General features: G+C 40.7%; 2 protein-coding genes across 2 annotated transcripts in view; one reads left to right on the forward strand and one right to left on the reverse strand.

Annotated features, from left to right (window-relative positions):
• mino (glycerol-3-phosphate acyltransferase mino) overlaps nucleotides 1-14,680 on the reverse strand; it is an 86,104-nt gene extending 71,424 nt beyond the window's left edge. Inside the window, exons 1-4 of the mRNA XM_080268204.1 lie at nucleotides 14,651-14,680; nucleotides 12,887-13,002; nucleotides 11,365-11,543; nucleotides 10,963-11,070 (exon numbers count right to left, since the gene is read on the reverse strand). Of these exons, the coding sequence (XP_080124330.1) occupies nucleotides 10,963-11,070; nucleotides 11,365-11,543; nucleotides 12,887-12,989 (390 nt within the window). The 5' untranslated portion in view covers nucleotides 12,990-13,002; nucleotides 14,651-14,680. The remainder of the gene's footprint in view (nucleotides 1-10,962; nucleotides 11,071-11,364; nucleotides 11,544-12,886; nucleotides 13,003-14,650) is intronic.
• A 2,004-nt stretch (nucleotides 14,681-16,684) lies between these two features.
• Drp1 (dynamin related protein 1) overlaps nucleotides 16,685-27,150 on the forward strand; it is a 38,333-nt gene continuing 27,867 nt past the window's right edge. Inside the window, exons 1-6 of the mRNA XM_080268206.1 lie at nucleotides 16,685-16,839; nucleotides 18,037-18,181; nucleotides 23,713-23,921; nucleotides 24,700-24,910; nucleotides 25,955-26,055; nucleotides 26,795-26,941. Of these exons, the coding sequence (XP_080124332.1) occupies nucleotides 16,735-16,839; nucleotides 18,037-18,181; nucleotides 23,713-23,921; nucleotides 24,700-24,910; nucleotides 25,955-26,055; nucleotides 26,795-26,941 (918 nt within the window). The 5' untranslated portion in view covers nucleotides 16,685-16,734. The remainder of the gene's footprint in view (nucleotides 16,840-18,036; nucleotides 18,182-23,712; nucleotides 23,922-24,699; nucleotides 24,911-25,954; nucleotides 26,056-26,794; nucleotides 26,942-27,150) is intronic.

Genomic DNA, 27,150 nt, shown 5'->3' on the forward strand with positions numbered 1-27,150 from the left:
AACCCTCACGTCAGCATGGTGACACTCAGCCGGACACACACACACACACACACACACACACACACACACAGGTATTCAGACAGGTGACAGGTAATCAGACGGTTAGACGTGTACTTCACTAATCCCTTCACCCCCATGACGTAGTTCCTGCTTTACTGGTGCTACTTTCTGATGGTTTTATTCGGCTTAGTGTGATTTTCGATCCCGTATTTTCGTCGGGTATGGACGCTCCTAGTATCTCTTCCTTAGCGATTTATTTTTGGATATAGTTGGTAATTATCCTTTCATATGCTACTTCTGCAGAGCATGGTGATTTCTGAAGGACTTAAACAACACAAGCTAGGACAGTAAGATGTAATAGGCAAAATATGTCGCTTAGGAAATGGTGTTAGGGAGCTTCCTGAACTGACGAGATTGGGAACCAGTCTTCACTAACCCGTTCACTACAAGTGCAACACAAAACTTCTACCCTGGCCTTCACTTACTCTCACACTACAAGATATCAACACCTTCATCTATCTATCTATCTATCTAGAGCCCGACGCCATAATCACTGAAGTTGTGCTTACGAACAAACCGCCACAATGTCACCCATTCCTCCACCATTACACCGCCCTCCAACTCATACTACCCTCACTCATACAGGCTGCCACTCCAACCCATTCCTCCACCTTGTTCTTAGCCTGGCCCTCCTCCTCTCCCCTTTCATCTCACATTCAATCTCCTAGTCAATCTCTTTTTTCAATACCTCCACAAGGTCACACCATCTCAAGGTGCTACTCCTTTTAATGGCTGGCATCAATTACAGTGAAACACGACACACAACCTACCCCGGCCCTACTTCACTATCACTATCTCACTATCTTTTTATTCTAACCTGGTGCATTTTTTGTCCTTTGGCAGATTATTTAACAAAGCTCAGTGGCAGAAGCAGACAACTCTGCAGCTCTGTATCTTTTCCACATCACTTCTTCGTGACTAGGTTCATTTTTTCGAGTTAATCTGTTCTAAAACTCAGCATTCAAGATGGGAAGATGTCAGTTTTAGGCCAAGTTACAGTTAAAGGAGTATAGAGACTTCATCAGTCTCCCCCCGGCAACACGACCTAATATCTCTAACAAAGTCACCTTCACATTCCACCTGACATCCCGTACCCTCACTTCACCTCACTTGATAACACCATCTTTTTTTTTTCTTTTTTTCTGTGCTCCTAAGTTACTGGCCAGCGATCGGTTCCAGCAATCAGGGTAAAACACGGGACAAGGCTGAGAGAAATACAATACTCAATGAGGACCGAAGAGAGGGAAATTTGTCAAACAGCAGTGAGGCAAATATATTAACATGATAGCTACCTCCCATTACGGAAAGCAGTGGGTAGGATCCAAATATACGAAAACCATAATCAATACTACAGATAGATGGACAGGCAGAGAGACAGACAGACGGATCGATGGATGGGCAGATGAACATTTAAGCAGACTAACAGATACATAGACAGATTGACAGACACTATTTCATTCCGACTAAAGAAAAAAAAAAATCGTCTTTAACCAATACATTTCGATAATTTAAAACAATCATCTCAACTACAAATACAAATTCAGAAATAATATAAAAAATAAATTCCGGTGGATAACACATACTACTTACTTTACTTAGCCTTTCACAGATTTACCCTCACTCAAGAAACAAGGGTAGCAGTCAATAAAAATAAACAAATGAATCAAGGAATGAACAACAACATCCTTGCTCATCTCCTCGGCCTCTTTCGCAGTCACTTTCACTCTGCGTATGAAATGGGACACTGAAAAAAGTCAGTCTAAAAATAACAAACACAATAAATATATAAATAAATAATGATACCACTCTTTTCGGCATTTCACATTATCACCAACAGTTTACTCCGCACCTCAACTTTCCGTGACTCTAATCTGTCACAGTTCTCTCACTTTCACTGATCTGTGTGTGTGTGTGTGTGTGTGTGTGTGTGTGTGTGTGTGTGTGTGTGTGTGTGTGTGTGTGTGTGTGTCTCACACACACACACAGACATCATAATGAGGCAGACACCACGAGACAAGAGTGTTCATCTGACAGCAAGGCCCGCATCCAAGTGTAACAAGCTACCTATGTCAACCCAATGTGTGTTATAAGCACTCACTGACACTTGGTCTTGACAACAGACATTCTGGAAGCTTATAATTTCCATCAAAGCATCAGTTCATAGAGAGCTACACATACCTTTAAGCCTTGTGATGGAGGGATATCGAAAGTACTGGAACTTTTAGCAATGGTTTACATAACTGTTCAAAGCGAGAATGGTTGTGATGGCAACAGCAGGTTGAAGGACAGGCGACAGACAGGCTGGGGAAGCGAGGGCAGAGGAGGGGAGGCGACAGACAGGTGACAGTGGGGAGAAGAGACGAGGAGTGATTTAATTACTAGGGATCAAGTGGCACTCACCTGCTTACACCTGGACAAGGAGGAGGTCAGGATGGAGAGGGCTACAGGTGACACGTCCACTAAAACAGGGCAAGATACAGTACATGTAACAGAAAAACGAAAAAGAAAATGAAAAGTGTAAGTAAATTCGTCTGGACCAAATAAAAACTGAAGAGAAGAAAGAAGTGCTAGAGGTGAAGATGTCAACTGATATTCTTCTGAGTCCCCTAAGGTCTATAAGGTCTGCCATTACATAAATATAATGACTGGAGTAAAATATGCAAAAAACAATAATAAAAAAAGTTCCCCACAGGCTGAAGTGGTTCACGGAAGTCTAACCCCTCCTATGCTAAATGATGTCATCTGGGGTTATATTTATCATCTATCTATCTATACCTATCTATCGAGAGAATCGTCAGGTTGAAGGGGACTGTATTACACCAAGTCTAATCCAGTGGAGTAGGCTAAATCCAAAGGCCTACAAGGGTGATTACGTCGTTACCATGGTGATAACTACCTCATCGACGTTCAGTAATTGTGTACTATGGATCACCCCTCTCCGACCAGCAGAGACCCCTTCTACTACATGGTTTATCAATGCACGCAAACACACACACACACACACACACACACACACACACACACACACACACACACACACACACACACACAAAGTACATATATTACACATTCTCTCTCTCTCTTTCTCTCTCTCTCTCTTCTCTCTCTCTGATAAAGGTACAGACAAACGCTGAGATGGCAGGAGTGATAGGGAGGTATCATCTATCGGTTACTAAGTAATTAGGTGATAGACTCTGTGTGTGTGTGTGTGTGTGTGTGTGTGTGTGTGTGTGTGTGTGTGTGTGTGTGAGAGAGAGAGAGAGAGAGAGAGAGAGAGAGATCCATACACCCCTCCAATCCTAGCAACAGCAGCCACGGTACATCCTTATCACGGTACTAAAATATCTTATCTTTTATCTACGTCATCTGCATATCGTCCTTCTGCCACGCGATCCTGTTTATACCGGTCTTTGAGGTATGATAACACGCCTGACAACACTTAACAGGTGTTCGCGGTCACCACCACCATCACCACCACCACAATCATCATCATCATCACCATCACCACCATCATCATCATCAGCATCATTACTATCATCATCATTATCATCATTATTATCATTATCATCATACTGACGAAAATGAAACTATTCTTCATTGACAAAAACTAGGGTTAATACGATGAAAATTACACACACACACACACACACACACACACACACACACACACACACACACACACACATAAATAAATACACAAATACACCAATAAATATAATCAGGCGTTTAGCAGGGATGGTCACGTCTCATATTCTCAGCCAAAGGCCATTTTTATTCTTGCCTGCTGCCACCAGACGATTTTATTCAGCTTAGGAAAATACCTTAGTAGTAAAGGGATTGATGAAGGCTGTATCTAACCCCTCCAGGTGGAAAAAGTCACTCCTGAGCTCAAGAGAATCGTCTGGAGATGGCCATAGTGAAATGAAAGATGGCATCACCGTGAAGTTAAATCCTTCTCCCCTCCTCCCCTCCATCACTACCCTACTTATCCCAGTATGAATCATTCCCCTAGTCCTCTCCCTGAATCCTAGACCCTTCCGTCCCGTGTATCTTCTCCCTGTCAGCCGTTTACTAACCACTCCTTCCTCCTCTGCTCTCTGTTATTTGGTTTTTATTTTTTCTTGGAGGGAACGATCTTGCGGTAATCTGGTCTTAATTCCATCTTCCTTGCAGAAAAACCAGATATACAAACACACAGATAAACAGAATGATAGACAGTCGGAATACGACAGATAAGTGCCACAATTCATGACAAAGCACGGGCGAGATGTCTAAATCACCTCAATCACATGACCATCCCTTTAAAATAAACTATGAGTCATGCAAGTGTGAAGGTAAGATGATGATGATGATGATGATGATGATGATTATAATGATGAGATGATGATGATGACTGAAGCACCTTCGAGAGAGGAGAGTTTGGCTATTGACGTGGGCTGTGGCTTTGCTAGGTAATATTTTATACTCATGTACGGTCACACTTCAACACACGACACAGCAACACATTATACCACACACACACACACACACACACACAGACGCTTCCAAAATCCCACCTCTTCTCTATGCTGCCAGTAAAAGTAAATTGATATAAATAAGTGTGAGAACCACCCCATCATCAAATTGAGCAGGGAACACGGGCCACACACCTCCATTCACTGATCATTATAGCCTAAATTTTGCAGGTAAGTGAATGGACACATCAGTCATTTTCATCATATCATGCAGCGTGGAAGGGTATGGTCCGGTGTGGTGAGGTATGGTGTAATGGCATAGAGCGGTATGATGGTGTAGTGTGGTGAGATGTAATGGTATACTAGTGCAGTATGGTGGTGTGGTATGGTATGGTGTGGTGTGGTGTAGTGGTATAGTGCAGTATGATGGTGTTGTATGGTGTGGAGTAATGGTACAGTGCAACACAGTAGAGTGGGATAGTATGGCGTGGTGTGGTGTAGCGCTATAGAATGACGTGTCGACAACCTCTTGCATCACAACCCCTAAACTGATCCAGCAGTGTGATGAATACTGGTGTGGTGTACTGTGGTGTGGCTGGTATGGTGTGGCATAGCTCAGTTTAGTGCTGTAACATGGCGTGACGTGATAACAGCACCCATTCCTGCGTCACCACCACCAAACATCGATCTAGCAGCACAGCGTCACAACATAGCACAACAGACCATTTATGTCTGTACTGCTGCCTCCATCCCACCCCATCCCATCCCTTCATCCATATCAAAATACTCAACTCCCCCTGTTATTCTCTGATCTCTTCTTCCCATTCCTTCCCTTCATTCACATATCCAAACTCTCTCCCCGCCCTCCTTCTCTCTCTCTCCTATTCTCCCCATCCCTTTCCTTCAGGCAAACATCAAAATACTGTACTCACCCAACTATTTTCCCCTTCCACTCTTCTTTTCTCCCCTCCTTCTCTCCCCCATCTTACTACTCTTCCTCCCCTCCCCATCGCTCCTCTTTACTTCTCCCCTTCTCCTCTTCTTCCCCATTCACACACCCAAATATTCTTCCTCACTATAGTATAGTGCCTTCATTAATTATGTTTATTGATTATGCTATTTTTACAAAGGATAATATGTTTGGGCTTGTTAAGTCAATAATGTACTTAGGCTCGTGGTTAGCAAGATAGTCAGAATAAATCCACCCAAGAGCAAGCGTGTTTGTGGCTTCCCTCCCTCCATAGAATCCCTAAGGATACTACACTGGCGACGAGGATGGGATTGAAAAGGTGCTGTTGACGTCATTTATGAGAGGGTGACTACAACAGGAGGGAAAGCTTCTATGGAGGGAGGGAATATTCTTAGAAGATCAAACAGAGTTAGGAAGCCTGTAATAAAATTAGACCTTTGATTATATGAGTCGAGAACTGGCTTTTCAAAACTTATTTGTAGAAAGTTATGTTCTTGTGTTCTGTTCTCTCTCATGCCAAATGTAGAGCTATAAGTTTTGTTTCTTAATTGGTAGCAACCATATTTTCTTTCTTTCAAAAGGAGAAGCAGTGTTATATATATATATATATATATATATATATATATATATATATATATATATATATATATATATTGATATGTAAGTGTATAGTATAGTGCCTTCATTAATTATGTTTATTGATTATGCTATTTTTACCAAGGATAATATGTTTGGGTTTGTTAAGTCAATAATGTACTTAGGCTCGTGGTTAGCAAGATAGTCAGAATAAATCCACCCAAGAGCAAGCGTGTTTGTGGCTTCCCTCCCTCCATAGAATCCCTAAGGATACTACACTCACCTCTCCTCTTCTTTCCTAACCATTCCCTCTCCTCTTCTCTCTAGCCTTTCCCTCTCCATCCACACTCCGACTGACTACCCATCACCTTTTCTTTCCTCCTCTCTCCACCCACTCATATACTCTCCTTACCTTTCCCGGTCATACTTAGACTAACACTGCTTCCAACCCCTTAATTATGAGAAGTGAACAGGGGAGGGGAGGCAAGGTAAAGAGAGGGGAAGAAGATGGATGAGGGGAGAGGCAGAGAAAAGATGGGGGAGAGAGAATGGAGAGAAGGGAGAAAAAAATGGGGGAGACAGAATGGAGAGAAGGGAGAAAAAAATGGGGGAGAGGGGAAGAGGAAAGCTGAGTACTGAGAGAATTAGGGTATCTTAATGTGTATGAAGATGTGTTGTGACCTGGATGTAATTAGTCACATGTTTACACACATCTCTCTCTCTCTCTCTCTCTCACACACACACACACACACACACACACACACACACACACACACACACACCTGGTTAAATTTACACATCTGTGGTCAAGTATTTAAATGCCTATACAAATTCCTATGAGAAATGACAGCGTAGTTTTCTATTAGAGAGAGAGAGAGAGAGAGAGAGAGAGAGAGAAAAAAAGGAGGGGGGAGGGGAGGAAACTGAAGGAGAGGGAAGAAGGGGGAAGAAAGAGAGAAAGAGGGGAGGAATGGGGAAAAGAGGAAGGAGGAGGACACGGGGAGAAAAGGAAAGGGAGAAAAAAAAAAGGGATGAGGGGAAAGAGGGAGGAAATGGAGGGAAGGGGAGACGAGGAGGAAAAGGAAGGAGAGGGGGAGTTGGGGATGTGGGTGGTGAAGGAAGGGGAGGAATGGGTACAGGTAGGGGAGAGGGTGGAGGGATGGGGGCAATGGATGGGAAGGTAGCAACATAACAGAACCCCAGCAAGTGTAGTCAGTCACCCATGGGCTTTAACCTCATTACTGGCTATCACCATCACCCTCACCACAACCCATCATCACTACACTATCATCATCCATAGGCTACTCTTACCACAGCCCATCACCACCAAGGTCATCACTACACTGTCATCATCATTATCCTCGCCATAACCTTTCATCAACACTCACAATATCACCATTACAGTCTCATCACCATACTGTCACCACCTCATCATCACCAATATCCATCAGAACCCACACTATCATCACTAAACTATTATCACCATACTGTCATCACCTCATCGTCACAATCCCACACTATCATCACTACACTGGCATTGCCATACTGTCATCACTTCATCCTGACCCTCACCACAACCCTTCATAGCCCACACTATCACCTCCACTTTCACCACCTCACCCTCACCCCAACTCATCAACATCTACACTATCAATGTACACTATCATCACAATCACAATGCCACAATCTCTGTTATCACTGTCATCACCACCTGCACATTATTATAACCCATAGTATCACTGTCCACTCTCACAATAACCTGTCACCACTACGACGTTGTTGTCACCACAACAACCTGTCACCACCTTCACTTTAACCACCATACTATTATCATTGACCCTGGATCTCTTCCCCCACATATAATTTGGGTATTGAAACATCATAAGCTAACCGCCATCTTGTCTCATCTCTCTTCTCACTCGTATTGTTCTTATCATTCATAAAGACCAGTTTTCATGACCTTTTAGTTCTGAATAACAGTCAGTTGTAGTCATCCTTGATACTTAACTGGCTTTCAGCACCTCACTAATGTACAATTTTTATTAATCATGTTATCTTTCATCTTTATTCCATCAACTCCTCCTTAGTGATTATTATTGGTTGATCCCACACACCATCCCCTTCTGGTTCTCAAAATTTAATATTTTCTAAACAATTCCACACTGGTACTGGTGGGGATTAAAGAGAGTACAGTATCCCTGATTGGTAAGTCACATATTCAAATCCTGTCTGCAGACAAGAGTGGGATACCATCACATGGTGGCAACAATATAACAAAGTTTTGCTGCCTGGTTACAGAAAGATCCAACTCCCACCCTATCCCACTACAGGGGGAAAGAGAACTGCATGAGAACGATAACTTTAGCCAGCCAACCATCAAGTTCACATCCAAATGAGACTGGGGCCACAAAAACAATATACAGGTATACTTGATTCTATGAATATTCATTAACTCCATATGAAAACTTAACCCCATTATTTTCCACTGTAGATGGTTTACAGATATTTACTAGCATTCCCTGTCTGCTACTTAGATGACTTCATCAGGCATTTCAGAGACACACAACACTGTGCTGTGCTAAATGGTTAACTATCAGCTTACTGGAGAGATATTCTAATCCTGCCATGAATTCAGATGGACTCACACAGTTTGTGGCCTCCAAAATGCAAGCTCATTGGCTAACTCATGGCTGCACTACACGATCATATTTAGCCTTATTGCTGCCAAGCTCTAGGATGCCATTTTGACTTAAGTAACTTTATCATCAAATATGATGAAACTACAGTAACTCTGGGTGTGAAATAGGGTTATGACAGAGAAGCAGACACAATGGCAAGTAACCACCCATGAGTGGTAAATTAAGTAGTGAAAATATGCAGTAAATAAAATTGAGATGAGTTGTGGTAACAATAAATGAACACATTCTTGGTTATTAAATGTGTACATGGATGAAGTACCGAAATCAGGGAAAACAAGATGATGGCAATGTACATCAAGACTTGCTTGGAACTAACAGGAGGATTGTGGGAATGAGCTTCTCTTATGAGTGTAATGATGCTGTGATGCATGAGGAAAAATGGAAAAGCTTCACATAACAGCTATGAAACTGGCAATGTAGGTGGGAAACAAAACTCATCATGCCTGGAAGAGCAAGGTACAGTACTGTATTTCTCCATTTTAAATTTTGAAATATCTTTACTGTCCCACTGCTCATACAATGTTTTTCACGACAGTTTTCAGGGGACTAGGTATGGCCTTACCCTGGTTATATGAGGTGTTTGTTCACACACCACACCACCCCAGGATCAAACCAAGGACTCAGTGGTTACCATGTCTAGCCATAAGCCATTACTGTATTTCACCACAGCTGCTACAGGATGTGTCCTTAAACTCCTTCATCCTATGTAGCACTTCAGGGAGGTGGATATCCCAAAGTATGACATTACAGCGAAGAAAGAATGGTCATGGGATTTGAGGAGCAGCTTCCTACTGCAGTATTCCAAAGAATCAATGGACTGCAGATGTTAAGACTATCCATACGAGAATTGGTATATCAAAAGAGACAATATAACATTGAAATGCAAATCATAGGTGGAGTTTTGTTTTGAATCCCAACTTTTAGAACAGCATGAAACAAGATATACATTGTTCTCCTTGAACACACACACACACACACACACACACACACACACACAGTCAAGCTTAACATGTAAGTTATTCCAACTTAGGTGACAGAGTACAGCAAAGCATTAATACAAAATGCAGCACACAAAATCAGGTCCATATTTCATTTAATGCAGCCAGCACCTGTGAGGTCAGCTAGCTCAGAAAAGGCACAACTAATACCAAATTCAGAAAATCATAAAACATTTCGCATTACCCAACATGTTTTGCATAATATGGTGCCAGAAAAACTGACAAAACTACACACCATTACAGAATCAAAACCGCTAGAACACTGTGTATATCATTTTGGTAACAATCAACTTCCATAAGTATGGTACAGAATTATGAGACTGCATTGCAGGATATCATACAACATCCAAATATAATCAAAAGGACAGAAAATTTTCAGTAAAAAGGTGAGTGAAGTATTGCTGGAACACAAACAACTGTCTAAGAATAAAAGTCTGACATTAGAAGACAATGGGTACAGACCTGAGTCCTCACCACAACAGGCCAATAATAAACACAATATGAAAGAATGGTACAACAACAAATACAGCATTCCTAGTACAACATCTGCACAGCAAAAACCTGCATCATAAAAGCCAAAAACACATAATATAGCACAATATTCAGTATAGCAATGGACACATGCTATAAAAAAGCACAATATGTAAAAAAATAGCTACAACACATGAAATTTAAAAATGTGGTACCGTACCATAATATTATCCTATGTAAACTGACGTATTTTTCACTTCAGTCTTGCTATCTACACACAGTTCTAATCTGCTTAGGAAAACTGTCCATCAGGAGGTCTAGATCTACAACCTCCTTATTTGGTACGTCTCTCCTAAGTTGAATAAAATCGTGTGGAGATAGGGAGGTTGAAAATCAGTCCTCATTACTGGCAACCTTTTTTTTTTTTTATTTTTTTTTTTCTATTAAGTCATCAGTAAATTAAAGAAGAATTGTCTACCCGGTACTTAAATTCCATTACCATTTATGAACATTATCTACCAGTTTCTGCCAATTTACTGTAGCAATTGTGGGTAAATAGTAGTTTAGAATAAATCAAACCAAATCAAAGCAAGTAAAATTATGCCATCCCTCCTCTGACTGATCCCCATATTGGAGTTGGTAATGGTACATCTCTTAATTAGAAGAGCTGACTGTACTGTAACTGAAAAATAACTAAACAAAACTTGGGAAGTAAATAAAATTTGTGTACTTACCCCACTGAAGGGGAGGCAGGCACATGCTTGGCCATGGAAGGGTCGACACAATGGGTCAGGGTGTATGGTTGGGTGACGTTTGAATTCAGCAATAATTTCTTTTCGTAACTGTAATCAGAGAAAAATATAAAGTAACTGAACATGAAGCTTTTTATTTTTTAGTCAGCAAAACGTGGAAATACAATACAAATACTCTCTTACATAAGCAAGCTATAAAAACATTTAAACAAAGTCATCATCGTCATCATCAGACTGTAGATGTTCAATGGATAGGAAAACGGCAATCTTAGCCTCCGTCCCCAATACCTTAAAGGGGAGCATCATGGGAATGGCTTTTTTTTATTTTTTATTACAGTAAAGTACTTCTGAGAGGACAATGAATACTGTACAATGCACACTTACTAAATTATTTATTTGTGATCTGGATCCTCGGTCAATGGTGCGTCGAGGGTAGTGCTGTGGTCGAGGGGCTGGCACAAAGTACTGACCCGAGCCACGGCCCCCACGACCACGGCTTCGGCTGTATCCTTGACCTCCATGATTCCTGCCAATGTTATGGAATGGATGCCCTCGTCCATTACCTGAAAAGAAGCATACATTTTGAGTGGTCAGTGTAGGAATGTGTGGCCCACTGCCCTGGGCATGCTGTTGACTGGTGCACCCTCTATTACTGTACAGCACAGTACTGTACTTATTTCCTCGCATTCAGAACCATGCCTCACCCCATTCTTAGGTGGGAACAAGAGGCTGGGATGATCATGATGATGGTACAAGCTGAAAGAAAACAAGTAACAGCCATTTGTGGGAACACTCATACAGGTAGTCTAAAAGACTGCCACTTCTGCTCTTGCTGTTGTAGTAAACTAAAGCACCATTCTCAGTGCTGAGTCTATATTGTGATGTCAGTTTAGCAGTCTTTGAGAGAGGTGAAGTCAGTGAATGTACAGCGAGGTTGGATGGTGAGGAATTGGAAAATGTGAGTATGTTTAAGTACCTGGGTAGTGTGATGAGTAAGGATAGAGGTTTGGAGGGTGAAGTGCTTGAAAGGGTACAGCAGGGAAGAAAGGTTGCTGGTTCTTTGAAAGCAGTGATAAGAAACAGGGAAGTGAGCATGGAAGTGAAAAAGTTACTACATGACAGTATTGTGATACCAACTCTAACGTATGGAAGTGAAGCTTGGACGTTGCTGGAAGGACACAAGTCAAGAGTGAGAGCAGTGGAAATGAGCTATTTAAGAGGAGCCTGTGGAGTCACATGGAGAGACAGGCTGACAAATGAGGATATAAAGGAGCGTTGTGTTGTGGATGTGGATGTGATAGGAAGAGTTATGAGAAACACACTGAGATGGTTTGGCCATGTGGAGAGGATGGAGGGTGAAAGACTGACGAAGAGAGTGTATGTGAGTGAGGTGGAGGGGGGAAGAGGGAGGGGGAGGCTGAGGATGAGATGGAGGGATGGGGTGGAGAGGTATATGAGAGAGGGGGGTGTGAGTTGGGAGCAGGGCAGTGAAATGGCGAGGGACAGGGCGACTTGGAGGCGATTTGTTTGTGGCCACCCCAAACGGGATTGAGGCGTCTGGCAATAGATAGATAGATAGATGTTAGGCTTAAGTCCGTTTACATTAGGTCAGGTGAGACAAAATGACTGGTGACAGATTGATCCTAGGAACAAAATCTGCCTGAAAATGCAACATGGTAGATTGTCATTTTTTTTTTCTTTTTTAAATAACAGAAAAACGGAAGGAAAAACAAATGTTGTATAACTGACTGCTTTAAATTTACACATTACTGCAACTTTTTAAATCTATCACCATGATAATTAGGCTCAAATTTACTGAGGAAAAAATACAGTGGTAAATTATTTGAATGGGAACTCTCCTTAAAAAAAAAAAAAAAAAAGCCTTCCACTGTGATAAGAGACAAACCATCATTGCGAGACTGGTGTCTATGGCGTGGATGTGAGGTGTCAGGGTACCTGGGTCCCCACCGATTTACACCGTCGCCCACTTTAGGTAACACGTCCACCATCACAAATCATCACCTGTGGCAAAAGAAATGCAGTACAGTACTTCAGGATGGACAAGTGAATAATGTGTATTATTTATCTTTTTATCAAACATATTTTATAGATATTTAACTTTTAAAAACTACTAAAATTTTGTGGATGTCCACAAACCACACACTCAATGGCATATTTCTATATGCAATCATAACAAAGATTGTCAACAGCTGCCCAGTGTACAAGCCAAAGACTCCATGGCATATTTCTTTTGTCAATAATTACAACAATTGCTGTAAACTTGCCCAAGTGTTCACCATATAGTACCATCCAATGTGGTATATTTTCTACATCAATATAATTCTTGTACTTAAGTGGAAGTGTACTTCAACATTTCCAGAAGACAATAAAATAGTGTACCAAACTTGTACAAGAAGCAATATCTGGCACCCCTAAAATATGACACCCAAGTTTTTTTTTTCATGTAGCAATATAGCATGGTATATAAATCAGAAGAAAAACATGAGCGTTCAGTAATGCAAAATGGTGTACTATGTTTCTGTGGAGTTAATGTAGCTCTTGAACCAGGCAAATTGATGCCTGAAATTGGTTCATTTGATACTATACAGGTTATTCAGGTTTTTTAATGCAAGCTGTTATGTAGAATATTCTCTATTTATCTATCTATTGCCAGATGCCATAATCCTGTAAGGGGTGGCCATTTGACTTTGAGTTGTATGTTTTACGGGGAGGGGAACTAACCCTCCACCAACCCGCTTGTTGACACGTAGGGAGCACATGTGGTTTGGTTATATGGTTACCACCCAGTGCTGTAAATGGTTTCTTGGTTTACAGGAAACCATTTGGCTTGTCACTCAAAGTAAAGCCACCTGTAAAGGAAAGAAAAGCGATAAGAAGCGACGGGAAAGATGGGAGAAATAAGAAGAGAGAGGGGCAGGCACAGAAAAAGAATGATAAAGGCTAAGGAAGAAGTAAGCAGCACTACGTCAAGTGAGTGGATGATGGTCGCCACCACCTACCACTATTTTAATTTCATTTATTATGAATGACCAAGACAAAAAATACTGATTTTTCACTCGGCATGAAATGAACAACAATATCTGAACCTACGGTATAAGGAAATCAATGTTTTATTTTCATCTCTCCGTAACTTATCTTTATACAATTTGCAATGGATTTAATAGAGCCCCATAACTGTCACACAGACACCCCTCCCCCCAAAGAAAAAGTTAACTGATTATGCCCTAATATTTTCATAAATACAGTACTCCTCTTAATATCTGTGCAATACAAATACAACGCCTACTGTACCTAAAACTACCGGCACTGTAAAAAAGGGCAAATACTTATAGCCCCAGAGCCCGACTGCACAGCTCCCTTTTAATGTAATGGCACCGTCAGTTTAAGTGACTTCTCTTGGGAGGCAATTTATCCTTTCGGCACGATTACACTGCAACTACGTACAGATAATTATAACACTACAATCACATTCCAAATATGCTTAGCCGCATCCGTGCGGGAGAGAGTACGTCGCGCAGTACATACATCATGTAGCCGAGTGATACTTCATTAACAATGCACTGCTAAGTGTTATACTACGTGCAGATGCATACTAAAACACGAATCAATATTAATAAGTTCGTGAATATCATAAAAAACATCTACTCACTCGTTTCCCTAGTGAGATTGTTGACAGCCGCCTTCACCTGGTGCCTACAAGTGTTGCCAACTGAGCTACTTGAAATCTGCTACTTGAAAATTTCGCTAGCTTTATCAAATTTAAAAGGTAAAGCTGGGACTAGCCTGTTCGTACCATGAACTAAAATAGGTACCCGGATGTATAACCGACGGTTGCCTGTCGTATTCCAGGGGAATGTCTGTGAGCTTTCTTTGTTCACCACCACCCAGAGTGCTTAGATGCTGTGATCATCTCAGGAACATAGGCCTTTGAGCCTGTGGCGGGTTATTCACCCAATATCCTGGGATACAAGGCTCTTGAATCATCCAGGTTACCAGTTACCCCCTAGGTGTTTTACTATATATATATATATATATATATATATATATATATATATATATATATATATATATATAATGTTATCTTTCTCTACATCGTGACCTGATTGATTGATAGAAATTTCGATCGCTGTAAAGAACATCATTGCCCTCCCCAGAAGATGCTCTTGCACAGAAGCTACGCAGGATATTTCAGGTGTTTCATAAAACTTCATAGCACTTCTCAACCATTTTTAGAAAGCTTTAATAGCAAAATTAGACTTGTTTGGCGACTCTGTTACGCAGTTCCTAAGCTTCGAATGGCTCAGCTGGACGTAAACCCATTGGGTCATAGGAAACCAATGGAGAACTGGAGGGGGGGAGTATATTTCCCCAGTATCCCTGCCTGTCGTAAGCGACTAAATGGGGCCTTTTTTTGTCTCCAGCTTTCTCTCCTTACTGTTCTCTTCTGTTCTTGTCCTACCTCTCTTCCTGATATTTCCGTGTTCTACCGGCCTTTATTTCCCCTTTACTCCTACAGTGCCATATGGCCATATTATGGCTTGGTGCTAATACTTCATTATTCCTATATCCTTCAAGTTGTCCAAGTCTCATTAGACCTTGAAGTTGTCGCTTCCCAAAGGACAATGTGTGTGCTGCCAAGTCTTAGCCGACTCGATAAGCCGCTCCCCCGGAGCTTGGCATGTGCACGGAGGAAAATGTGTTGTGCTGGGGGGCAGGGGGGTTGCTCTGCAGTGTGGAATAGCAGATTCTTTGTGGGTTGTATGTTGTTTTGCTGCTGTAGTAGAATGGGATGATGGCCATATAATAATCTGGTAGGGTGCACTCGCGTCTCTCGGGGTAGGGTAACTTCTGAAAGATGAATGTTTGCGTGCGGTTTATCAAGGATGTTTTAACTGGAGGTTTTATGTGGCTGTGATGGCTATGTGTGTATGTGCGTTTGTGGTGTGTAAAGTGGAGCAGGAGGGATATTACTTGAATAGGTGTATTGTGCTTTTTTCCTTACATCATTATGGAAGTGGCAGTGGGTGATGCAAATAGTGTTAATCTACCTAGGATGGGATGGGTCTTGACCTGATCGAAGTGGTAATTTGTATGGTATAATGTGATGAAATATGAACACAGTTTGCACACTTAGTTCCTCCCTATGGTTTTCCTAGTACCGATGACATTATTACATTTATCATTATAGATTACACCTGAAAAATCACTAGATTTTCCACTACACCCTGTTAAAATGGACCCCCAAATCCGCTGTCTTAAGTTTCCCAAATTGCTAGATGGGTTCATGAAATTTGCAAGACTTAGCGAATATTTCTGCTAAGTTGGGAATATTTGCCTCCTTCTCAGTAAATTATTGAAATGATCTGCAGATTGTTTCAAAACATAATTTTCCAACCCAGTCTCACTAGAAATGGTATCAATTTTTTTAAAAATACCATCATGTTATTTATTACCAGTTTACTTCAGTATTTGGGATGTTAAAGTTACCGTGTTTGATCCTTATAAACTATACACCGATTTCGGAAGACATAATTTAGACTTTTTTATTCTATTTTTCCTATATTCAGTATTCTAAAGTATATTTCTACAATTTGTGGGTAAAATTAAAGACAGAAAATAACAAGTAATGGTTTCTTCAAAGTAAACTCGAATGACGTAGCAGAAGCGCCGACACCCCGCGCAGAGATCCTCGACCCTGCTGCTATTTGCTGATATTTTCGGAGGAGGAGGCCAATGATGGAGGCCCTCATCCCCGTGATCAACAAGCTGCAGGATGTTTTTAACACTGTGGGTGCAGACGCCATCCAGCTTCCGCAAATAGTGGTGGTCGGCTCTCAGGTAACTGCAGCATCTCTGTCTCAAGATCATAATGTTATTCTTTGGACGGTTTCTCCTATTATTACATTTTAACTAACTACTTAAACATCCTGAGATATTTACATCTGTCCTAGCTTATTTGTTATATATTTTTTTAGATTATTCACTTCAGGCCAAAAAAGAAAAAAAGCTGGAAGAAGAGCAGACCTTTTTACACCAAATCTGTTTTGATAGTTTGAGATTACATGACATTTGATATTTTGTTATTGTACGTCAGGTAACATGTAAACTGTATAATGTTGTGCCAGTTTCCTTGCAATTTTCATGCTATTTTAAGAATGACAGTTGAGCAAATCATTGCAGAGAGTAGAGTGCATGTTTGGCCTTGAATGGACCTGATGTTTTGATATGAGTTGGAATGCTGTGGCTAATCACTTAAACTGGTGTAAATCATGAGCAACATCTATAGAGTTCCCAATTATAGATGTTGCAGAGTTTATAACAGTGATTTTCTGTATAGTTCAAGTAATTTAAGACCCAATGCCTGTAGAAATTAATGATATGATACTGTCCCAAAGGTAGGATCAATGAATTGTTCTAAGACAGGTTAGGCCTGTTTAAAGGTGAAATATGTAGATGAATTCATAATGGAATCCTTAGTTCAGCAGGAAGTATACATTAATGGAAATCATATTCTGAAAGAATAATGTGGCATTCCCAAAAAGCATTATGATAATTTACCAGAGTTGTCCAAAAAGCGGTGTTTTGCACATAGGCACATAAATATTAATAATGTTGTTTGATATCATGAGTGTTTCTTTTTTGTCCAGGGTAGTTTTATTGTAAGGGATGTAAGGCAAGAGTGAAATAAGATTATCCAGGGATGCAAAATGGTGCACAGACTGTGTTGCAGCAAGCATTAATGTATTGTAGCTTTTGAAATTGGCTCATTTGATGTCATACAGGTGACTTAGGTTTTTGATTGTGACATACTAAGTACAGTAGTTTAATTTTTGAGTTTATTATGGTTGGCTAAGGAAAAAAAATATTGATTTTCACCTGGTACAGTACAAGGACAGCAGATTACAGTATATTCTTTTCTTTCAGAGTAGGTGAAGTTCATGATACTTGCCCAGAATTTACCATTATAAACAGAGTTATCATACTGTTGCATTTACAGTAGTATGGTAACTACAAGAACACACTACTTTTCCACAGAGTGCAGGCAAGAGCAGTGTATTAGAGAGCTTGGTAGGGCGGTCCTTCCTCCCGAGAGGCACCGGCATCGTCACCCGCCGCCCACTTCTCCTACAGCTGGTGTACACTGCTCCAGATGACAACCAGCACCGATCAGCAGAGGCTGGTAGGTAGCTGGCGTATTATTCTGTGCTGTAGTGTAGTGCTTTGTTGTACAGGCTGTCCTTGTTATGAGAAAGGAAAGTACTCACTTCCCTCTTCCTCCATATAGAAACTTAAGAGCTGCTACTGTTAATTGGGGGAAACTGGCAGTTAATCTTTATAGGTAACCCTGGAAATTTAATGTGCAGTGTTTCTTCAGTGCACTGAGGACTTGAGAGAAAGATGTAAAGAAAACACTACTTTCTTTGAGGACTGGCCTTTTGATTTGGACTGTGTGTTAATGTTGTACACTGATATTACTCTGTATGTGTGTGTATGCTTCACTTTTCTGCACTGTTCTGGCTGTGTAGAGACCGAGGTAAGATCTTGCGGGTTTACTCTTGTATTATATCCACAAGTAATTTGAGTATGGAGATGGAGGGATGGGGTAGAAAGGTATATGAGAGAGGGGGGTGTGAGTTGGGAGCAGGGCAGTGAAATGGCGGGGGACAGGGCAACTTGGAGGCGATTTGTTTGTGGCCACCCCAAACGGGATTGAGGCGTCTGGCAATAGATAGATAGAATTTGAGTATGAATTATTCAGTCTTCCCTTGTAGGATACATTTTCTTCACTTTGTCTTGTTGAATACTTTATTCCTTTTATGTTGATCTGAAATTATTATCATAATCCCACCTTGGTAGCATGCATCACCTGAATATGGCCCATGTCATATTGGTACTGCTGGTACTGATTTGCACAATTCATATAGGACAGGACTGATACTGGAGAGGGACTCCTTCATGCAGTGGCACTGATACAACCAGACACCTGACTGCTGGGTTATGTACCTGTAAATGTCATGGTTACCAGCCTATCCCATGGGAGGAGGATTATGGCCTGCAAGAGGGAAATTTCGTCCTGCAGTCCATCAGACTCATGCCCAGATGAGCTGGGAGCTGTAACAACATAGCAAATGATCAAGAATGTTGTGGATGTTTTGTGCGTAGGTTACATTGTTGGTATATGATGTAGGTTATGAGTGTGGTTCAGTGAGACTCCCAGATGTGCTGCCCCACCCAACTGCCCCACCAAGACGACGCCACCGCACAGTGGGGTCGTCACAGGGGGTTTTAGGTAGTGGCACCAACACAGGCAAGGCTGCGACTGGTACACCATTAGTCTGTGTGTGTGTGTGTGTCTGTGTGGGCTTTTGTATTTAACTGCTTTTAGCATTGGGTCTTCAATTACTGTACAGTAATTGTAAAAGACTTGTTTTATCATAAATTTGGGTTTTCAGTTAATTATAAAGGATTTCACCCCCCCCCATAAATTTGATCCTTTTTTCATACAGGCATGCTGTCAAGAATGACTACTGGACTAGTAAAGAATGGCAGAGTATAGGCTTGTGTGTTTCATATAATGTATACTGTATATGTATTAATATTGTTAGGCTGTGGTGATGAATTAAGTATTTTCTTTTTTTTTTGCCATCACCAGTAAGTTGTATTTAATTTTGGGAAAATGTCTTGCAGTGAAGTAGTTAGAAACATCAGCAGTTTGATTAATCAAGAAAGGTCTCCTCAAAGCTGCTTGTGGTCTTGGGCTCATCTGGACATGAACCAAATGGACTGCTGGCTGAAGCTGCTTTTCTCCAGCAGTCCACCATCCTTCTTTCCACAGACAAGGGGGGGTTGAGGGACATCTAAATAACTGAGTAGTAAGCCCTCCCACTTATATTGGCAGTTATATTGGTGCCACCATAGAAAGATTAAAAGTGTTTTTCTGCAGCACCTCTCTACAAGACCAAATATATCATCAGGTAATAAAAAAATAAAAAAAATGATGCTCACAAACTGAAGGAGCTAAGGCAAGTTTCTCATTTGGCATGCTATCCACTATCATGATAGTCTTGGCTTTATTTGTACGGTACCACTTTAACCCCTAACTGCCGGCTGACGCGTATAACCATCACGATTTTGGGCGCAGAGCAACGCTGGTTGACGTGTATAGCAGCAAGCATCTTCCCACCACCCTTTGAACTTTAACTTATCTTTACTCATCGATGGGACCACTTGGAGACATGGGGATACCGTACTTTCATTTGAAAGAGGAAGCGTTGGTGATTCTTATGTATTTTTGATTTTTGCTCTGGTTCTTATAGTTTGGCAGATATTAGGGTTTGAAGTAAGGGTATTTTTTTTCCGTCATGGATATCCCCCGTAGGGAGGAGTGTGCAACATTGGAAACCCGCCGGCGTGTGGGGTTAACGACTTGTCAGTCTGATACGAATTACAGTATATTAGTTTATTCTTGTGATATCCAGATGGTTTTATCCAACTTAGGAAAGACTACTTGAATTGATGAAGTTGATGAAGGGTATATCTAACTCTAGTTTAAAGTCTCTATGGAGCTGAAAGAAATAATTTGCTGGTGATACAACAGATGTCATGTACTGCGGTGGTCAAGTTCTTGCTGTATCTTATCATAAGCCATTCCCATCTGTACATTAGAAATTCTCCCTCACTTTGACGTCTGTCACTCATTAAAGCTTGTACATTGTCATTGTCACATTTAGTGTCATTCATTTCCTTACATTCTGAGCCACCGTTAGGAGACAGCTCCCTTACCAGTCATTTGTTTTTACCTTAGAGCCCATTGATATCATAGATGTTTCCATTTGTCTCTTCCTTTTAGCGTGGTTCATTTTCCCCTTCATTCAGAGCCATGTTCATGAGCGATTTTCCATTCAAATCATAATTATGTTGTCACCCTAGAATCCTTTCTTATCTGAGATTTTTCCTTTTGTTTCATTTCTTTTTACATAGTTTCATTCCTTACACTCTGAGCCTTAGTCTTGAGCCAGTACCCTTTCCAGTCATTTGTTGTCACCTTAAAAGTCCGTCTGTTTCTGAGACTTTTCCTTTTTTTTCTTTAAGTGACAGGTTTTTCCAAAAGTGGGTCTTCACCCAACCCACAACCTGCTAACAGTCCCTCCCACCATGCCTGGAGCACGGGAGGTGAGACACTTTGGCAGGATAGAAAATAATAAAATATGTTGTGTTGGGGTAGAAGAATTTGTGTGTGTTGATTTCTGCCGTAGTAAAAGAAAATAAGGTAGTTTAGAGTGCTGCATTATGGTACTGAGAAGGCACTTGTTAAAGTCTTCTTATTAACAATAGTAATTATCATCATCCAATCCACAGTCTGCTAACAGTCCCTCCTCCAGTGCCCGGAGTGTGAGATGTGAAGCAGTAGCAACAGGGTGGAAGAAATAGTGTGTTTTTGAGTTGTTATTTAGCAGGTAGCTCAGATTGCTACATTACTGACAAAACATTTATCAATAGCCATTGTCATCATCACTGCCCTATCCACCATTGACACGCCCCACCAGGGACTGGGGGATTGTCATCATCATCGTCTTACTAATCATTGTCAATATCTTAATTATCAATACTGGATCACCATCCTCATTGCCTTATCTCCCCTTTGAACTCCCCACCAGTGACCAATGAATGAAAATAACAGAACTATATCTTGGCTACCGATACTTTGTCCTTACATATCTCTATTTCTGGGAGAGTGTATCCTGATGCAGAGTTTATTAGGGAAAGATGAACTTGAAATTACTGTACTAAGCCTGAGTTTTGTAAACAAGTACAGTAAACTTTATTTTGCTTATACTGGCTTGTGTACAGTGTATTGGTATCTGTTGTGCCCTTAATATTTTGCATACAGTGGGTTCATTCTGACCCTCCAAATTTACCATTTCTGATAAAGGAGTGGTTGTCATTTACTTTTTATTTTTTGAATATTTATTGCCTGCTATTAGAAAGCGGAGCGATAATGTTATTGCCTGCCTCTGCATGTTTGTCGTGTGTGTGTGTGTGTGTCCCCAGTATATCTCATGAACTACGTGAGCTATCAATGTGAAACCTTCAGGGTATCAAGATATGGCCAAAATCTTGTCCAGGTTCAGAAATGGGTACTCAGGGTCAAGATCACCAGAATGACTTCCAAATGTCCACTGGTTTTTATCGCCTGCCTTTACCCCTATTATATCTCATGAATGGCTTGAGCTATCAACATGAAACCTTCAGGATATCAAGATATGGCCAAAATCTTGGATGAGTTTTAAAATGGGCACTCGGGGTCAAGGTCAGGGTCACCAAAATGGCTGCCAAAGGTCAACTAGTTTTTATTGCCTTCCTTTAGCACCATTATATCTCATGAACAGTTTATGTGGCTTAAGCTATCAACATGACTCCTGCAGGATATCAAGATATGACCTAAATCTTGGACATGGCCAACAGCATAATCTTGCAGACAATTAGCATTCGGCTTCTGAATGCCTTTCTTTGATTTTATTTATTTTTTATTATAATTATCCATTCTTCTTTTCTGCCTGCCTCTCCTATCATTCTTTCCTCTTCCTTCTGTGTACAGGTGACTCTACACTGAGTGGCAAGCCAAATGGTTTCCTGTACACACCAGGAAACCATTTACTGTACTATGCTGGGTGGTTACCAGATAACCAAACTTTGGCACTCCAGCTGGATTGAACCTGTGTAGATTTATATCCAAGGGGTGGTTGGGGTTTATTGCTCACGTAATGCCACTCAAGGATGAATGAGGCTGGTTACTCTCATCTTAAATGTCAGGACCAACTTGCATAGCCCCGGGCTCCTATGCTCCTCATGGGGCAACTCTTGATTAGATGATGTATGTATGTGTTTATTTTTTTTTTTTTTTTTTTTGCCATTTATGCATAACTATTCATTAATATTCTGGAAAAATTGTTTGAGTGGTGGGTTTGATCACACCTTACCTTTCACACACATGACTAAAGTTTCCTCTATATCCTTTGCCTGTGTAGATTACTCCTGTGCATTTTTTGTGAATAGTTGATGTGCTGCTGTTGTGCTTTTGCTGTATACTGTATTTTATACTTTGCATTAAGAACAGTAACAAAAGCTCCTGTTCGAAGTAAGTAGTAAATAAGTACAGTATAGATGTTTGAAATGCTTATTTTTTCACAAAACATTAACAGGTAATGTAGTGGTTAATCTTTTCCTTTAAGTATTGTGCGGGCTAGTGTCTTACAGGTTAATTCAGCTTTGGAAGGACCGCTTTATAATGTAAGGTGTTTAATTCATCTTCTTGAACGGATAAGGGTGCTGTTCTGAGCAGTTCTCAAAAAGACTGGCATTCTTCATGTGATTTGGGCTGAGAATTGAATTGAAATTTGGTTTTATGCTCATTATGGCTAAAGTAGAGCATATATATGTAATGTATTGATTGTAAAGGCACCAACATGCATGCATTTGTCAATGCATAACTTCAGGATACTCTTGGGTGCGCAGTGGCTCATGTTAGCCTAAAAATTGATAGCAATATATATCATCACATTCTGTCGGGGTCAGTTGGATATAAAAATAAGTTGATTCAGTCCTTTTCCCCCCCATCCAGGGGCATGACTTCTCAAGAGTTGCGGTTTACGGGTGAGCAAAAGGATGGCATGCTTTTATTTTATTCGTTTATTTATTTATCTTTGACAGGGACCTTGGATTTGGAGGAGTGGGGTCAGTTCCTGCACAGGAAAGAGCGCATTTATACTGATTTTGATGAGATCCGGAAAGAAATAGAGAATGAGACAGTGCGCGTGGCTGGCACCAACAAGGGCATCTGCAGTGAGCCCATACGTCTTAAGATTTACTCCAACAGGGTTGTGAATCTCACTGTTGTTGACCTGCCCGGGATTACTAAGGTGAGGTTTCATAATCTTGGATTTTTATCAAAACCATGGACCTGTATCTGTCTTTTTATTTACCCATCTATGTAAATTTGTTTGTTTGTGTCCATCTCTCAGTGTGTCTGTCTGTCTGTTGGTGTCTCTATTAATCTATATCTATGTGTGTGTGTCTGCCTGTCTGTCTGTCTGTTTTTTTTATATAGCCAGACACATTTAATTCCAAAGGGTGTAGGCATGGGCAGTTACTTCCATTTTGCCCTGATTTCCATCATCATACTTCTCTTCCCCCAACTTACTGACCATTTTTGTTTTCTTTAATAAACATATGCTGTAACTTTCTCCTTTGTGTTATATTTTTACCTTGTTATTTAAATCTTAATTATTGTTACTTCCATTTTCATGGCTCCACAGCCTTCCTTAAATATTTTTTTGATGTTTCATGATTTTCTGCATAGTTACCTTTATCATCACTCCAGTATCATAATTTAAGTGTTTTTGAGTGACCAGGTTATTTGAACTAGGTAGAGATATTTTGTCTTTTTACATTTATTTTGTGTAGCCCAGTGACAGAAAAAGACAGTACTACAGCTTAACTTCCTTCCCATAGAACCTTGTGAATAGCACCACATTCTAGTGTTAATCTTGTTACAGCTCAATATTCAAGATGGAAAGATGTCTGGTTTTCACTTAATTACAGTAAACAGAGTACAGTAGTTTTGCTGGTATACCTGAAGATTGCTTGGTCTTTGAAATAGCACTGTTAAGCTAATGGTGTGACTTCAAATGCAACTAGGTGCCAGTGGGAGACCAGCCTGAGGACATCGAGAGTCAGATCCGTGATCTGATCCTGTACTACATTGGAAACCCCAACTCCATCATTCTGGCAGTGTCATCAGCCAACACGGACATGGCCACATCAGAGAGCCTCAAGATGGCCAAGGAGGTGGACCCTGATGGACGAAGGACCCTGGCAGTTATTACCAAACTGGATCTTATGGATGCAGGTTGGTCATGTGGTTGTTTGGAGGGTTGTGTGTCATGATGAGGATCTGCTTTGTTTAAAGATATGTTTGGTTTTGACTGGACAGGTCCATCTGGCGTTAGCCCAAATACGGGGTGTCATATATGGTAGGTCTAGAATCATACGAATCATACAAAAAATATTAGATGACAGTAGAAAACATTTTATTCACAGAATGTGCTCAGTCTGTTCACCATTGCTCCTGATGCATGAATTCAGACAGTATACCCAGTCAGCATCTTGAGTCTTAAAAAGAAACATTAATTATTTTTCCTCATGTCTTCAGATTTGTGGAACACCCTGTACAATTCTTAGGTGTACAATAGCAGAGGAGAGACTGCTTGAGATTCTTTGAAGACTTTGACTGCTAATTTTTTTCTTAGCTAAGCAAAGTCTTGTGGTATTGGCTTTGATACAGTAGCCAAACACACCAACTGTAGCAGAAGGATTAAGATATAGTATGCAAAATGAAGGTCAAGAATGATTAAGTTGCTATCCACAACAGTACCAAGTGCGGAAAGTAAAAATTATCACACAGTACTACACAGTACAGATGGAATTCTATCCATATATTCCTTGTATGTGACAGAAATGGAGTAGAATAAGTGGGAGTGGGGAGAGGGGAGCACTGAAAATCCATTTTGCAAGTTAATGACATAAGGATATTCTTACAGCTTTGTAGCTCTGACGCAGAAGTGAAGTAACTGATACTCATTTTGATTTGAGAGAAGTCAAAGAGCCGTCCTTTGAATAATATCATGTATAATATTACAGTACCTGTATTGTACTTGCTGGTCAGTATGAATAAAAACTTTAAATATGATTAGGTATGATGACAAGGAAGTAAAATACTGCAGAAAAGTAATCATCATCACATAGATGATGATTACTGACTTCTCATAAGTTCATAACCTCTGGAACTGTTGATTGCTAGCTGTTTAATATATACAGCACCAGTAATTATTGCTTCTCCTTATGTACAGCATAAAGTATAAGACACATAATATGCACTATTTTGTCATGACAGGGACTGATGCTATAGACATCTTGTGTGGACGTGTCATACCTGTCAAGCTAGGGATCATTGGTGTGGTCAACCGGTCACAACAAGACATCATTGACAGCAAGGTGAGCAGAACTGGTGCGAGCTGAAACAACTGATGTGAAAGTTGTAGCATGTGTTGGTCAGTTATCTTGCCAGTTTTGTCTGAAGGTTATATCAGTCTTGGATGGTTTGACATTTTGCTGTGTATGCATTAAACCTTAGGATGATACTTGGTTCCCTGACTGTACACGGGGTAGGCAGGTATATTCTGTTTTCATCTAATGCAAAGAACTGATACAGTCAGCAGGTTCTGGACTGAACATACTACCTAAATACATTGAAAGAAACAGGACTTATGGCAGGATGGACTTAATGAAAATGATATATAAATGGTATAGTAAACTTCTTAACAGGTTGCTGTTTAGATGCTAATATCTTGTATTACTCCCTGCAAGTTGTAGAGACCCAAGGCATGGCTGTTGTGTTCCAGTACATTTAAGGACAGATGACCAGACAGAAGACAGCTGCAAGTGCATAGAGTCAGACTGGGCCAAGGTCCAAGGAGATACTCAACATTTTTTTTTTATAGCTCTTATAACACAACTTATTGTTCATTTTTCCCAGCATCTTCCAGTAGCTGTTGGAAAATAAGTAGCTGTTTGTGGTACTTGGTTTAGCTTCCTGTCTATAGAAAACATCAGCTTTACCATGGCCAACCTCAGTGTGGAGATTCCTTAAAAGGAAGCAGGGTGTCCTTTTTATGAGTATATGACCAGGCTGCTCTTCCCGGTACTTGATAAAAGCTTTGTCTCTCCACAACAGTCAATCAAAGATGCGCTGACAGACGAGGCAGCGTTCCTACAACGTCGCTACCCAACCCTTGCCAATCGCAATGGCACACCCTACCTGGCCAAGACATTAAACCGCCTCCTTATGCACCACATCAGGGACTGTTTACCAGATCTCAAGGTAGGCCCATGGATGTATTCTTGTTTTAGTAACCCCTTCAGTATGATGACAGTTCTTTGATTCTTTCAGTTCCACATTGTTTGTCCTTCTTTATTGCATACAGTGCACTTTAATCAGAAGTCTCCAAATGTCAGTCATCATTATCTTATCTCTTCTTTCCAGTAACTCCTATTCTTGCTGCTAGCAGACAGTTTTATTCAACTTAGAAG

Source organism: Coenobita brevimanus, chromosome 26 (assembly GCF_032717465.1).
Source record: "Coenobita brevimanus isolate Jiangsu-jjx chromosome 26, ASM3271746v2, whole genome shotgun sequence".
Lineage (NCBI taxonomy): Eukaryota > Metazoa > Arthropoda > Malacostraca > Decapoda > Coenobitidae > Coenobita > Coenobita brevimanus.